A 15,412-nucleotide genomic window follows, 5' to 3' on the forward strand; every position below is an offset into this window, starting at 1 on the left:
ATAGTTTCACAAATAGTCCTAAAAGAAAAATATGGTTTCCATAAAAGTATTAAGCAGCCCAACTGTTTTCAACAAGAAATGTTTCTTGAGCAGCAAATCAGCATATTAGAATGATTTCTGAAGGATCATGTGACACTGAAGACTCTAGTAATGATGCTGAAAATTCAGCTTTACCATAACAGGAATAAATTACATTTTAAAATGTATTAAATAGGAAACACATGTTTGACATTGTAATAATATTTTACAATAATATGTATATTTTGATCAAATAAATGCAGCTTTGGTGAGCATAAGAGACTTCTTAAAAATAAATTTAAAAACCTTTTAAAAATATGATATAATATAATATGCATTTGAGTGTGTGGTTGTGTCCTGCATCCCGGTCTCATGCCTGAATTCTGGCCCTCTGTTTAGGAGCTTTGATTTCTTGGGGCTGATTATTTTGCTTCAGGTCCACTCAAGGATGAAGCCAAGATTGTCTTCCTTTCAGCTCCATCACAATGGAGCAACCCCCGCCAAAGTACCACAACCTCTCCCGTCTTCTCTAGAATCCCTCTCCCTCTCACTCCCTTTCTCTTTCCTTGGTGCTTTCTTGGAAGCTGGTGCCATACAACTTACTTAAAGGCGATGGGATGAATTCAGGCTTTGAGAAGGAGGGGTCCCAGGTCCCCTATCTGGACAGAATCACACCTGTTTTGTACCCATCGTGATATTCTAGGACAGTGTGTCCCTTTAGTGATACATCAACGCTCTTTATCTGTCTCTCTCTAAGGTGTCCCCTTAGGAGATGAGTGATATTGGTTTCTGGTATTATTTGTGGTGTCAAAAGCATGTGGGATGAGGGTGGAGAGGGGCGTGGCTCTCTTCTTCTATGCCATTGTAGAGGCTAAAGAGAGTAAACCCTCTACAGTTAAAGAGGGAGGGACACAAGTGCCAACATCTCAGAAACAATCAGCGTCATGGCTGACTGGAACCTGGTAAAATGATATGCAAGAGTTCTTTTATTTTCCACCATGGTGGCCGTCTCTCCCCTAAGCTAATCCTGACCATAGTGAACAACTGTCTGTCTGATTTGCTTAAGTCAAGTATGGAAATGACACATATTGTCCAGACTGATTCACATATTACATATATAACGGCATAATACGGCCTTAGCATATATCGCTGTGCATTATTTACAGTCAATATTCTTGTACTTTCACAATGCTTCACTACGATCTTTTCTCGGAACATAAGTGGAACTACTGAGCTAGATGATGTCACTCCCTTAAATATGATGTAAGAAAAATACAAACATTATTTTAAAAAGGGACGATGTCAGCATATAGAACACGCAGGGACAAATATTACTTGTCTCAGAAAATGCACAAAAAAAAACATTTTAGAAAAGAAAAATTGCCATTCAATGGTTTGGGGTCAGTATTTTTATTTTTAGTTAGTTTGTTTGTTTATTTATTTGAGAAATTCATGCTTTTAATTCATGCTTTATAATGCCTTCGCAATGTTACAAAACATTTCTATTTCAAATAAATTTCCACACAAGTTTCCAAAAAAAAAAATTAAATAGCAAAACTTTTTTCAACAAGACTGCAATGGCTGCTGAAAATTCAGCTTTGCCTGCACAGAAATAAATTACATGTTAAAATATATTAAAATAAAATGTCATGTTCAATTGATAAATAAATAAATAAATAAATATTGCTTTTAATGGGTGGTCTACATAACCCAATATAGTGTAATGGTAATGAATAGGGTCATTTAAAATGGTCAAAAAATATATAATAATAATAATAATTTTTAATAAAATTGTGAGAAGTTGTATATGTGTATGAGAGAGAGGGGGAAAGATATCTCGAGAGTAGGTTTGTGAACCCTTTTGGATTTCTGCATTGCTTATTCATGACCTTCATCCCAATAAAGTGTAATGGTAATGAATAGGGTCATTTAAAATGGTCAAAAAATATATAATAATAATAATAATTTTTAATAAAATTGTGAGAAGTTGTATATGTGTATGAGAGAGAGGGGGAAAGATATCTCGAGAGTAGGTTTGTGAACCCTTTTGGATTTCTGCATTGCTTATTCATGACCTTCATCTAACTCAATTACAGACAAACATAATCTGACTTATAAACTAGTAACACACAAACGGTTGTACTTTTCACACTTTTCACTGCTGAAGACAGTGAGAATTCATTCAAAGTTCTAGCTGGGGAATGTAAAGTGAAGCTCTCTTTTACAACTTCTCCAAAAGCTATAATTGGAGTCAATTAAAGAGATGAAATAAAAGCACACAAAGCCTGGTTACTGACAAATCTGTTCTTCTCAAGAAAGATGGGTTAGTGTGAACCATGCTTCAATCCCGAAAGCTGTCATAAGACCTTAAAAAAATGACAGACGCACAAAGCTGGGAAAGGCTAAGAAAGCATTGCTAAAGACCTGGGTCATGAAACCACAAAATGATACTCTGTCTACAATACAGAAAGTTATGGACTGTTGCTACTCTCCCTAGCAGCGGGCATCCTGCAAAGCTCAGAAAAAATATTGGGGGCAAAAGTGCTTTGCTTCGAGTAAAAAGAGCACTGCATGCATGGAAGGAGCATCATGGTGCTTGTTTGTGTGTTATTAGTCTAGTCAAATTGTATTCGTCTATGATGGTGACTTGAATTAGGATCAGACCACATTTTATGAGTAAGCAATGCAGAAATGCATAGATTTTTAAAGAGTTCACAAACTTTATATTGCAACTGTAGCCTAAATGAACATTGCCTCTGTGTTAAAACCTCTCACATTCATCAGACTCCCTCCTTATAGAATACTTATTATTTACCAGTTTGATTTGTTATTTGCATCCTATTTAAATATAGGTGGAAGAGACACTGGGATAGGATGGGGGGCTGGATTTATGTCCAAATGGATCCCCCTAAAAAAGAGGCTTATTGTCAATCAAGGGGTTTCAGACCAGCAGACCATTACGCTAAGGGTTAATCTCAAGAGACAAAACAGTCTAGATAGAAAGACAAATTTAGCCACGGTATCTTCATAAGAATTTGTGCACGTCACTGAAATGAGGAATTCAGTGACTCTATGATTTCATTTGATATCGTGGATTGTTGTGCATTAAAATATTTATGGAAGAATATAAAAAGGTTGTATTTATTTTTCATTTTATGTGAAACAGAAATTTAATGACATTATTTTACTCTCTCTAAATATCCAGTGTGCCACTGTACAAATTGTACTTCTTATTTATTAATTTATTTATTTTTTAGTAGTAGTTTTGGTTGAATATTAGGCCTATATGTTATTGTAGTGGTTTAATGATTACTTTTTCGGGTTTTCCCCCAATTTTCTTTTTCTAACTTATAATGCAATACTACTTTTGAACTGTAGTGGACGCATAACAGTTCTCCACAGCTATTCGCTTTCATATACAGTTCAGAATACCAGAATAAATGAAAATGACCTTGTTTTCTTAAATTACCATGTTACCTTATTTGTAGAGATTTGACATTTGCAATTTGACATGTTAAGAGAACTTGATTCATAAAAACCACCCGAGTGTCTACTTCATTGCTCATACCCATTATTGTTTTGCCTCTAATTTTGCTCAAACTATTAATTATTTAGTTTAATCTTTAAAAAGAACCCCTAGGTTTACAGTACTATTGATGTTCTCTGGATATTAGTGGATTCAGTGGCTGATTTTAAAAATGACTGATATCTTTATCCCAATGAGAACACGCTATGTGGCCTATACCAACTAAAGGACTTCCAACATCGTGCCAAAAGACAGTCTTATTCAAACATCATTTATTTCATGATATATCTAAAACATATACACATATATAAATTAAGCACATTTGCAGACGTATTTACAGAGCAGCGTGTTGTGCATTGTGTAAGCTGAAGGCATTGGGGTGTGAGTGTCCGATGAAGTTCATGTAATGATGATCGAGTCCCTGAACCGGTGATAAGTATCCGCTGTGCTGAGACATCGCTGGATACGCGAGCGTGGGGTTCCGCGCCGAGTGGTGCCAGGAAAAGTGTCCGGGAGGGCTCTGCTGAAACACTGACTCGGTTGGACTTGGACTCTGGTACTCCAGCTGGCACAGAAGGTTCGTAGGGTCTGGTGAGATGGTGCCCAACGAGCCAAACACGGGCTCGGTAACGACTTTGGACTGCAGGAACGCGAGGATGCGTGCGTATTTGGTGTCTTTGGTCTCCATTCGCTCCACGGTGGTCAGGTAGTGAACGAGGTTCTTCATGCACTCGTGATAGCCGAAGTGAAAGTAATTTGCAAACTCTGTCAGCAGTTCTCCTGTGAAAACAAAGAACGTTGTTAGAAATCAGCAGGGAAGAAAGGGCTAGATTTGATGGTTTAAAAGCGGAATCGTTTTACGTTTGCGATGTGGGCGAGGAATCGTATGAACGTTTGTTAACATTTGTATTCTGATTTGTTGATGTTAATGAATGTTAAGTGGTTTCTTGGGATTTCCTACACACCCTTTTCTCTCCCGCGCGGGAAGTCTGCGGAGGGGAGCGCGCGCAGATACTGCACCGAGCGCTCGCGCATTCATGGCCCTAAATTATTCCATAGGATTAAAGGCGAGCTTTTGGTTAATGTGTGCACTTAGGATCAGTTAAAGAAATAGTAAAACCTGAAGCTGTGGGCTAGCGGGGGGCAGACCTACTTTGTTAATCCACGTGGCCTGTCTAAAGACACGTGATGGGTTGTAGAATATTATTTGCATAGTAACAGGCCATGCTGGAGATGGCTCGCTCGTGAGCGCAGCGCGCGCAATGAAAACAAAGCCCCTGGAGCAAGGCGTCTCTTTCTGTTCCACGTCGCGTTTCTCACACGATCGCCTGTTTATGGGTCCCAGCAAGCCATCTTAACTTCCATCCCAAGCCCGTCTCAGGTTTAAAGCCGGTCTACTGTTATTATAGTAATTAAGTAAGCACATAATAGGCTGTTCCGCCGAGTTCAGGGGAGACCTTTTGGAGACGGAGTCCCCCCGTTTGTTCGCGGCGTTTCTCACACGACTTGGTGACACGTCCATCTTTCACGGGCTACGGCCGGTTTTTTGTTTACATTCTCTAGTTTTGTTAGGGGCCTCGGCAGGTGTGGGGACCCGGCCTGGCACACGAGCGGCCCCTCCGTCCATGTTAGAGACTCCAGCCGTCTTTGGCACACGAGGGTTACCCACCGCTGGATTCCCTTCAGAGAGGCTCAATTTGTATCCTATTATCCTATAAGAAAATGTCTATTGAGCGGAATGAATAGTTTCATTGGCCTAAATTTTAATAATGCAGTGAAAGAAAAGAAAAGGAGAAATAAAGAAGAATGCAGCTGGTCCTGACGCGCATTATTCTCCGTCACCTGCGCCTGGAGACCTCTATTCATTTGCCTAATTTCGGTCAACTTAACAAACTTTGGGAGAAATTATTCTGGTATTGTTGTGAAGGGTGAAGCTTTCTGATCGAATTAACAGCATGTTTTGATCCGGTAAATGTCATTAGAAAGAAAGAAACAATCGCGTATAGAGGGGTCTGGGTAGCGCGCCAAGTGGCGACGCCAAAGCGCAATTCATGCCACAGGGGACTTTTGTACCCCCACATTGCTCAAGTTTGTGCCCAACAAAGGGCATTATTTTAAACTTGAATACATTTCATACAACAATTGGCTGTTTTCATCAAACATATTTTCACAGCAAGGTTAACAACAGGTTTATTGTGTTCTCCCAGGCTCCCAGCCTCAGACTTCATGCGCCAAAACGCCTGGATATTCTGCTTTTTTTTTTCACTGGGAACGTTTTAATCCTGAAGGTTGGCTATGCTTTAAAGTAAGAGATCGTGTTGCATCGTGGAGGGAAAAATCAAAGATGTGAGGATTTTTATCTTTTAAAGAATTCAAGCCCTTTGGATATCCAAAGCAATGGAGACTTATTTAAGTAGGAAAGCACCAATGAAATAGACTAAAGCATAAAATCCCATTACTTTTATTGTTAAATTGACCACTTTATGCAAACGTTCTTTGGGACCGACACAACAAACCTTTTTAACTTTCTTTCGAATTCTTAAGTTCTGTAATGTGACTATTTATGATCTGTTTTTTTTTTGTAAACGTGTGTTGTGCATTGAAGAAGAGTAATACGTCAACAGAATTTTCTCCTATCACAGCGTAATTTAATTGCCCAACATTACACCAAACAACCCAATAAAAAAAGATTACTGTATTTTAACATCTTAAGAATTAGCTGATGTGTTGCATTCATGTTTTTTGTTTTTTTTGTGGAAGAAAGATTTAAAGAACAAAAAGGAAGCTGGAAAACGTGAACCAAAGCATCATTGTGCAACAAGTTCATCCCATATTTAGTGTTGATAACGATACGTTATAAAAAAAAGACCAAACACAATTGTATTTCTCAAGCGCCTGATTTTTAATGTTTTAACACATTCCTGATAAATATTCTAACAAATATAACTTTGCGTAAACCATTCACATAAAAACGTATTTATTTGTCAGTATAGATTATACACTTATAAAATATATTATAACATATAAAATTACACCAAACAACCCAATAAAAAAAGATTACTGTATTTTAACATCTTAAGAATTAGTTGATGTGTTGCATTCATGTTTTTTGTTTTTTTTTGTGGAAGAAAGATTTAAAGAACAAAAAGGAAGCTGGAAAACGTGAACCAAAGCATCATTGTGCAACAAGTTCATCCCATATTTAGTGTTGATAACGATACGTTATAAAAAAAGACCAAACACAATTGTATTTCTCAAGCGCCTGATTTTTAACGTTTTAACACATTCCTGATAAATATTCTAACAAATATAACTTTGCGTAAACCATTCACATAAAAACGTATTTATTTGTCAGTATAGATTATACAATTATAAAATATATTATAACATATAAAATTTATATTTGTATTTTTTTTTATTTTCTTAAAATATAAATTGTAAAATAAAAGGTAAAAACTACAAAATAACCAAACTCTGTTTTTTTTGTGTGTTATTATTAAGTGCGTATTCTTTGTTTGTTTTATTATTAAGTGCGTATGTTACCGTTTAAACGTTTCAAAAATTAGTTTTTAAAATAATGATATTTATGACTCATATTATTTATAGACTGCAGAATAAGGCCATTTTAAAGTCCTCTGAATTACAAGATTATTTTTCACTTTCATACACAAGTAAGTAATTAAAGCTATAAAACGTTTGAAAATGTAATGCTCATTTAAAAAACAAACTATAATAATACAAAATCGACTAAAATTATTTCATTATCAATATAATAATTTATAAAATGTATAAATCTGTGTAAAAGTGTTTGTGTCGATAAAAGTCATAAACTCCCCTAACGGTCGTATCAATGTTTCATTGCTGTGCGCCATATAACGGTTTAAAGCTGTCCAAACGCGCTTCTGTATGGGGCTCACAGTCTAGAGAGAGGCTACCTGAAAGCTGAACTCTGTCTGTAAGGACCTATCCATGTGAAAAAGAATTAGAGGAGCGCAGTCATGCATGTCACACTGATTACAGTTCGCCTTATATTCCGACAAACGTAAGACTTATTCACAGACACACTAACCAGTCTGGGCTTTTTCGGACAGGAGGGGATGTTTTCGCTTGTGTGACGGCAAATCTTTTAAAGAGTGATTTAAAGTCCTGCCCATTGCTCTCTGCTACTGCCTTTACTGCCTTTACTTTTTCCAGTGTAATAATTACTTTGGGACTTAAAATAAATAAATAGCCTATAAAATAAGTAATGTACGCTAATCATTTATGTTGTAGTGGCTATTTATTTTTTTCTCTTTTTTGAGAATGTATTTGCCTGTAATACTCATTACTACGGTGGCCGAGAAGTGCAAAGCAAATCACAATTCTGAAAACAAAATAACAAATTACAAACGCAAATGCAAGTCTAAAAAACAAAATAACAATTCAGAAAACACAACAACAATTCAGAAAACATTATAACAAGTCAGAAAACACAATGACAAATCCGAAAACAAATTAACAAGTCAGAAAACACAACGACAAATCAGACAAACCGGAAGAGGTAGGTATAGTTTGAGACAGCGCCATTGGTTTGGGATTACTCACCGCTGACTGGACGAGACATCTGTCAATCAACATATACAGGAAGAACCAGCCGAAGAACAGCAGAGTCCTGGTAGAAAGTTCGGAGATGGTATTAAAGTAGCTCAGTTTAAATGTATTGTATGAATTGTCGTTGTGTTTTCTGACTTGTTATTTTGTTTTCGAATTTGTCATTGTGTTTTCTGACTTGTTATAATGTTTTCTGAATTGCTGTTGTGCTTTCTGAATTATTATTTTGTTTTTTAGACTTGCACATTACCTTCCCAGAACTTGATTAGAAAACTTACAAATCTTTCAAGATGCCTTTTGCCTAACGTTAACGTTCTGTATTAGCCTACTAAATCGAAAGCGCCATCGTGTGGAGATTTCAACCAAACTTACACGTCGACTTATAACAGAAGTCTCAAAAATCATTTGACGTTTGAATCGAGTCTATGAAAAATGTGTGTTAATTTATTACTGTTTATTGGTATGACTATTTGGTTCAGACAAAAGTTTCAACATTTATTAGTTCATTCGTTTTATTAGTTCTTTTAGGTACAAAAATAGTTTTGGTGCTGCAATTCCTCGGCAAGTACCCTATATACTATATACTATAAATATTTGTCATTTAGTATGTTGCGCACATTTGCGAGATTTGAAATTCCTACGTTGATGGGAAAAAAAATGTTGATCCTCCAGACGATGTGTTGTCATGCGAGAGGCGGTGACCCGTGGTGACCCCAGGCCAGAAACACACACAATCCTTTAGCTTCGCGCGCCACCGTGAGTCTCCTCTGCATCACTTCACACGAGACATTCAGCATTGTTCGTGCATTACAATAGAGCATCCTTAATATTCAAAAAAATCAAATATAAATCTATGGCTCACTGAATACATTTAAAAGGGTGACACATAACTTTCCTTACTTCTTGTTTTTCCCCAAATAAATGTATCTGAAAAATTAACACTATGATTTCATAGCGCCGTCTTGCTCACCAGAGGGAGACATATTATCACTAGTAAACTAAACGCTTGTTGAAAGAAAGAAAGAAAGAAAGAAAGAAAGAAAGAATTTTTAATTAGCGTTTTTGTTACACTTCTCAGATCTCAGTTCATATTTCATCCTGCATCACCACACCAAGTACCCAGTTTAAAGTTTAGCCGTGACGATAATTTATTTGACCAGGAAATGAAATGCATAAATTGAAATATAATGTATAAAGTTGGTTGAAATCTATAACTAAAAAAAGTTGTTATTAAATATTTACAAATATAGGTTATACGATTTTCGACAGAAAAGGCGTAATTATTGATGTAGGTACACACTAATAGAGAGTTAAAAATAAACTTGTGTCTTCTTCATATTATTGTAACTCATATTTATTAGGATACGTCACCTCATTCTGCACAGAAAGAACATAGTCGTGGCTTCAGCTTGTGTCATTAGTGAACATTGCAGTTTATTTATCAACATCACAATAGTGCGTATGCAAATTTACCTGAAAAAAATGACCAATTGAACTTATTATTTCAAGTCATACGCGTAAAGATATGAGACAGGTGTTCTGATTGGTCGCGCGCCCAGTTTCGTATCTGAAGACTGCGCGCAGAGCCATACACGCCTCCAAATAACAGCTGTGGGGACGCTACATTCACACCATTCAGGTCTGTGCAATTCTACCTTAATCTTGGCTGGATTAATAATACTATTCCTATGGATTGAACTGAATAACGCTTAAAAACATCCAAACCATGCACATTAATACATATATCATGGAGAAAAGCGATCAAATGCAAATTGTTGCGTCAGTGCATCTGCTCAGCCTCATGCATGCTCTGTTTTAACATTAAATGCAGTGATGATGCCGTGTTTGGGGATGTTTTTATGCAGCGAGGTCTTTTAGAAGCAGAGTGATGGAGGGAATTAAGTCTGACTCATTTGGCTGAATCGGTTCTTTTGAACAGTTCGTTTCGACCATAAATTGAAATGCTCTTAACCAGTTCAAAACACGATCATTTTCACAGCGTAAATACGTCCTCAAGTGGTTTCTGACATGCCATCGTTGCATGCAAATAAACAATATAGGCACATGGTGGTTTTTATTACCTTTTCTCTAACAAACACTAAGATTACTGTAAACAATATATAAATAATAAACGATATTTAAAGCTGCTCTGGTTCGTTTGTGCTTCTCATACAATTCCAATACGCTTTATTTGTGCAGGCTACTTTCTGATATTAAAGGGGTCATATGATGTTGCTAAAAAGAACATTATTTTGTGTATTTGGTGTAATGAAATGTGTTTATGCGGTTTAAGGTAAAAAAAACACATTATTTTCCACATACTGTACATTATTGTTTCTCCTCTATGCCCCGCCTTTCTGAAACGCGTCGATTTTTACAAAGCTCATCAGTCTGAAAAAGCGAGGTGTGCTGTGATTGGCCAGCTATCCAGTGCGTTGTGATTGGCCGAATACCTCAAGCATGTGACGGAAATGTTACGTCACATCATATGACCCCTTTAAGCTATTAAAAGTAACTTGTCCATCAGTCAAAATTCTCGCTTCACTCCAAATTCTTCTACCATCAGCTCAGGCATCGGTTAGTTAACTACTTCATTTTGTTGTTGTTGTTGTTGTTGTTGTTGTAAATGTAGTGATCCTTTAGCTTGAGAACCGCTCGGACCGATTCCGTCCGATTTGTGATCGAATCGCTCATGTAGACTTTGTGAACCGGTTCAACCGACTCATTAAAAAGATCCGACTCAAAAGAACAAATCAATCACGAGTCGGACATCGCAAGCATGAGCGAGCGGCGAGCGCAGGAAAGAGCGCTTCCACATTTTGCGTATTTAGCACAAAATTAGCGAATGTTAAAACGTTCTCCCAATATGTGTTATCCCAACACGCATTTGCTTCGTACTCCTCGATCTGTCAGAGATGGCTGAAGTTCAGCGGAGGATCATATGAAGACAGAGAGGGGCGGAGATGGAGCGTGTTTGGAGACGCCCGTCGGTGCCTTGAGCGCTCTATTGTTAGTTAATTAGCTAATACAGAGCGGAATCGGATAGGGAGACAATGCGTGTTCACGACATGTTATGGCATCACTCCTTGTCATAACCTCCCATTTGCTTGTCCAGATCACAGTCCATCACAAATTATAGGTGGCATCCTGAACTAGTCATTTGGCACGGGTTAACTGAACACTTTGCTTTATTTTCATGATAAACGTGAAATGCTTGACATACCATTTATTTGATGCAAGAAACTGCGTTGACTTGGTCTATTAAAGGTTCAAAGAGAAGAGCATGATTATGCAACAGGTCTCCAGACAAGTAGAGCTCTTAACACAGTTAATCTGGCCTCATTTCATTGATGAAAGATGGGTTTATTTTTGGATCACAACCACCTCAGGGGAATTATATCTATGTAATTTATAAAAATTTACTTAATCTGAAGAATTCACATTTTGACTATATTTTAAAATGCATAAGAGACTATAATGTAAGAATCCGTGTCAAATAAATTTTGCATTAAACATTTTATTTTCAGTATTGTGGTAAGTGACAGTTCTCACAGCTTGTCTGCTCATGTTTATATTATGTGCTGCTCCACTTTAAATCTCGTTATAGAAGGCTTTAGGTGTGGTTCAGCAAGAAAGAGTTCAAACATTACCAAGCCCATTTCAGGCCATAATCTAGCCTGGAGTGTTTTTATTTCGCTTCTGAAAGACTAACTACAATGAAATCAGGAGATCCATATGAAATGTCCAAAAATGTGCATACCGAGATGGTAGAAAAACTCATACGGTGTATTGTTGTGAACATTCACATTCACTCTGTGTCTGCTGTCAAGAGTGTTATTTGAAAAAAGCTCAGTGTAAGTTATGGAAGTAAAAGGTTGTGAATGCTCTTTCATACTGACTTTAAAGGAATAGGAATGGGTGCCGTCAGAATGAGAGTTCTAAAATAATCCACAAGTAATTCACACGACTCCAGTCCATCAGTTAACGTCTTATGAAGTGAAAAGTTGCATGTTTGTAAAAAAATCCATCGAGCCGTTTTTAACTTCATACCATTGTTTCCGCCTAAAATATGAGTCCTCTATCCATAATATTGCTTTCTTCAGTAAAAAAGTAATCTCATCTGAATCAGGAGAGAACATATGCTTAAATCAATAATTCTAAAATCAATATGCATTTTGTACATAAGAAAAATGGTATTTAGTAGGGATGTAACGATTCACTCAACTCACGATTCGATTCATGATTTTGATTTCACGATTCGATTCGATTCACGATATTTTTTTTTACAAAATGAGATTTAAGACAAATTATAAATGAAATGTGCCCTTTTATTATTGCTTGGACAAAATGCTGCACGTTTCTTAATGATTTGACTTCAGTTTTGTGAAACTATGCATAAAAATATCTGCATGAAACAGAAACAGCAGACGAGCTGAATGAGACGCAGATTCACTCTCTGCCAGCAGGTGGCGCTTAAAGTGTTTCCTGGTTTCCGCTGTAAACAGCAGCGCTGAACTTACGAACTTTAATATGCATTATACAGAGGCAAGATGAAAAGAAAAAATACCACGTAAACTTTTCTAAAGACAGTAAGTTCCCCTTAGACATACATTAATATAAACCTAATTGAATCGCGATTTGTTTAGCATCTCAACTGATTTGAATCGTCACATATTTGAATCGATTTTCAACCGGCTCGCCGTTAATAGTTACATCACTAGTATTTAGTCTTTTAAGTGTATTTTTCTTATTTTGCAAATTATCTGCCAATGGGGTAAGAAAAATAATCGTTTCCATTTGGATTAATATTATTGTTCTTGTTTTAAGTAAAACATCGCTTATGCTTTAAAAAGGGGGAGGAGACTGAAAGAAACTTTAATGAAGAAAACCTGCTCCCGACCAGGGGTGCGTTTCCCAAAAGCATCGTTAGCTAACTTTGGTTGTTAGTTCCATTGAACTCTATTGGTAATGACAGAACTTGCGACCATAGTTGCTTTTGGGAAACGTACCCTGGTTCACAGAGTAAGTTACCAGTTACAAGTTTCATTTTTTCCCACTATTCCTTTAATGAGTAACAGCACTAGTTAGTTCCACAAATCATTTAGTGCGGTAATTTGTTCTTCTCCTTGTCCTCCTACTTCTTGTCAGTTAATGAATGTGTTGATTTTGCAGCAGAGTCGCTGTCAGCCATTTGTCTTTTGTCTCTCTTCTTTCTTTAAAACCCAAACAAATCATTTTCTGTTCCGGACTGAATTTGGTCAATGCCTCAGAGACAGAGACAGACATTAAGTCAGATATTTGTGTAAGGCACAGAGGCAGTTATGCTAGTAAAAAAATAGATGTTCTTATCAGTAGCTCAGCCTAACTACATCAGTGTGCTTTAGCTGTCTTTACTTCAGGGAGCCCATGAGCAGTTTAACAGCTGCTATTATGCCTTGACAAACTATGGAGATATTTGGCTAGATATTTTTTACCACAATCCTTAGTCCAAAAAATGATCTCTAAATCTGAATGGGCAGCTGATGGAGTTATGAGGGTTATGCAGATGTCAGTGTTATGCGATACAATTCTACACACTACATATTACAATAGGATACTAAGGGCCAAATGTCCAGTTTGACTTCTCAGAAATGTAAAAAAGCAGAGGTTTGCTGTTGTTTAATTTTAGGCTTTCACATTTGTGACCTTGTGATAATTTTATTAATGCAGAAAAATCTTGAAGAACTAATTAAAAGGTTGGACAAACATGCATGTTGTTCCATCGTTGATGCATGTCCAGTTAGCTAATATTTGGGGTGGGAAGGACTTCCACGAATGGATTTTGATTTATGCTGCACTATGACAAAATTAGGATTTTTTTCGCAATTGCTAGTAGGGTTGCAAAGGGGTGGAAAATTTCCGGAAACTTTCCAAAAATCCCTGGAACATTCCAGAAAATCCTGGCAAGTTTCCAAAATTTCTGGAATATTTCCGAAATTTACTGGAAATTTTCCACCTTTTTGCCACCCTAATTGCTAGTCAAAGGCAGGTGGAATGGGGGTGGACTTTCTCATTCCAGAAAGTGTACTACTGAACACAATTTTCATCAATATTTTGGTCCTTTTTGCAGGAAGAGAAAAATTGTGTGTGTTTGTTTATTTATTTTTTTATTTATGTGCCTTCATGATTTTTTGGGGGGCATTTACACATGTATTATTGGTTAAGTAAGCATTGTGTAAATTCAATAATGTGCCTATAAACAAGAGATTAAAGGTATAATTGGAGGCCACAAAGCCGACAGTCTCAATACCATTGCTAAACCACTGGGTGTTTTTTTTTTTTTTAATTTCTGAAACAGTCTTGGTTCATGGCAAGTGATTTAATGAAGAAAAAAAAATCCACCAAATATATATGACAGTAAGTGCATCTGCATTAAAGGCACAATATGTAAGATTTTTTTATTAAAATATCCAAAAATCACTAGAACAGTTTTATTTATTTTGCTGACTTGTGTACTTACATTATCCCAAATGTTTCAAAGAATGTTTAAATCGAGAGAAATAAGCAATTTTAACTAGTGACACGGAGCGTGTCCATAGTGTCATTGTGTCGCCTGCCAATGACGTCGTACACCCTCGATTTCAGGTTTTGATTTGTAGAAAACATGGAAACACCAAAGACGCTTTAATATGCTATGCATTTTATTAGACAGGTGACGACCGCACAGAGTAGCTTTATAACAGAACGTTCAAATGTATCTAGTATGATAAAACAGCGCTGCTTACTTCCGCTGCTTTCCGGAAAGGAGCGGAAGCGGTCGACTGTGGCATAATAAAAGCTCCGCTGCTTTCGAGCCGTGTGTCATGCTCGTTCAGCGGCCTCGTTTTGATTCGACGGCTTTCCGCCTCACTCTGCTTTATACTACGACGTTAATAAATCTTTAATACATTAGCTCATCCATGAACATGATTTCTGCCCGAGTCCCGTCGGATTGCATCGGCTGTGGGGATGTTTATTTTGAATATGCGCCCTCTAGCGGCGAAAGATTTAATGAAGAAAAAAAAATCCACCAAATATATATGACAGTAAGTGCATCTGCATTAAAGGCACAATATGTAAGATTTTTTTATTAAAATATCCAAAAATCACTAGAACAGTTTTATTTATTTTGCTGACTTGTGTACTTACATTATCCCAAATGTTTCAAAGAATGTTTAAATCGAGAGAAATAAGCAATTTTAACTAGTGACACGGAGCGTGTCCATAGTGTCATTGTGTCGCCTGCCAATGACGTCATAA

General features: G+C 36.8%; 2 protein-coding genes across 3 annotated transcripts in view; one reads left to right on the forward strand and one right to left on the reverse strand.

Annotated features, from left to right (window-relative positions):
- Positions 1 to 3,878: 3,878 nt before the first annotated feature.
- On the reverse strand, positions 3,879 to 4,579 carry LOC107746043 (hairy and enhancer of split-related protein helt-like). Its single transcript, XM_016560097.1, has 2 exons — positions 4,510 to 4,579; positions 3,879 to 4,324 (listed from the first exon to the last, which is right to left on the reverse strand). The coding sequence occupies exons 1-2, from the start codon at positions 4,577 to 4,579 to the stop codon at positions 3,879 to 3,881; spliced, it is 516 nt and encodes a 171-aa protein (XP_016415583.1).
- A 5,141-nt stretch (positions 4,580 to 9,720) lies between these two features.
- acsl1a (acyl-CoA synthetase long chain family member 1a) overlaps positions 9,721 to 15,412 on the forward strand; it is a 26,230-nt gene continuing 20,538 nt past the window's right edge. For both annotated transcript variants that reach the window (XM_016560080.1, XM_016560078.1), the window contains exon 1: positions 9,721 to 9,773. The gene's annotated coding sequence lies outside the window, so the exon portion shown is untranslated. The remainder of the gene's footprint in view (positions 9,774 to 15,412) is intronic.

The sequence above is a fragment of the Sinocyclocheilus rhinocerous genome, unplaced genomic scaffold (genome assembly GCF_001515625.1).
Source record: "Sinocyclocheilus rhinocerous isolate Xijiao unplaced genomic scaffold, SAMN03320098_v1.1 scaffold288, whole genome shotgun sequence".
NCBI lineage: Eukaryota > Metazoa > Chordata > Actinopteri > Cypriniformes > Cyprinidae > Sinocyclocheilus > Sinocyclocheilus rhinocerous.

What these genes read in the sequence shown, in the direction of transcription:
- LOC107746043 (XM_016560097.1), bottom strand. Translation starts at nt 4,579, where the DNA reads ATGCGCGAGCGCTCGGTGCAGTATCTGCGCGCGCTCCCCTCCGCAGAC. An exon ending in CCCGCGCGGGAGAGAAAAGG is followed by an intron (nt 4,325 to 4,509) that starts GTGTGTAGGAAA and finishes TTGTTTTCACAG; the next exon opens with GAGAACTGCTGACAGAGTTT.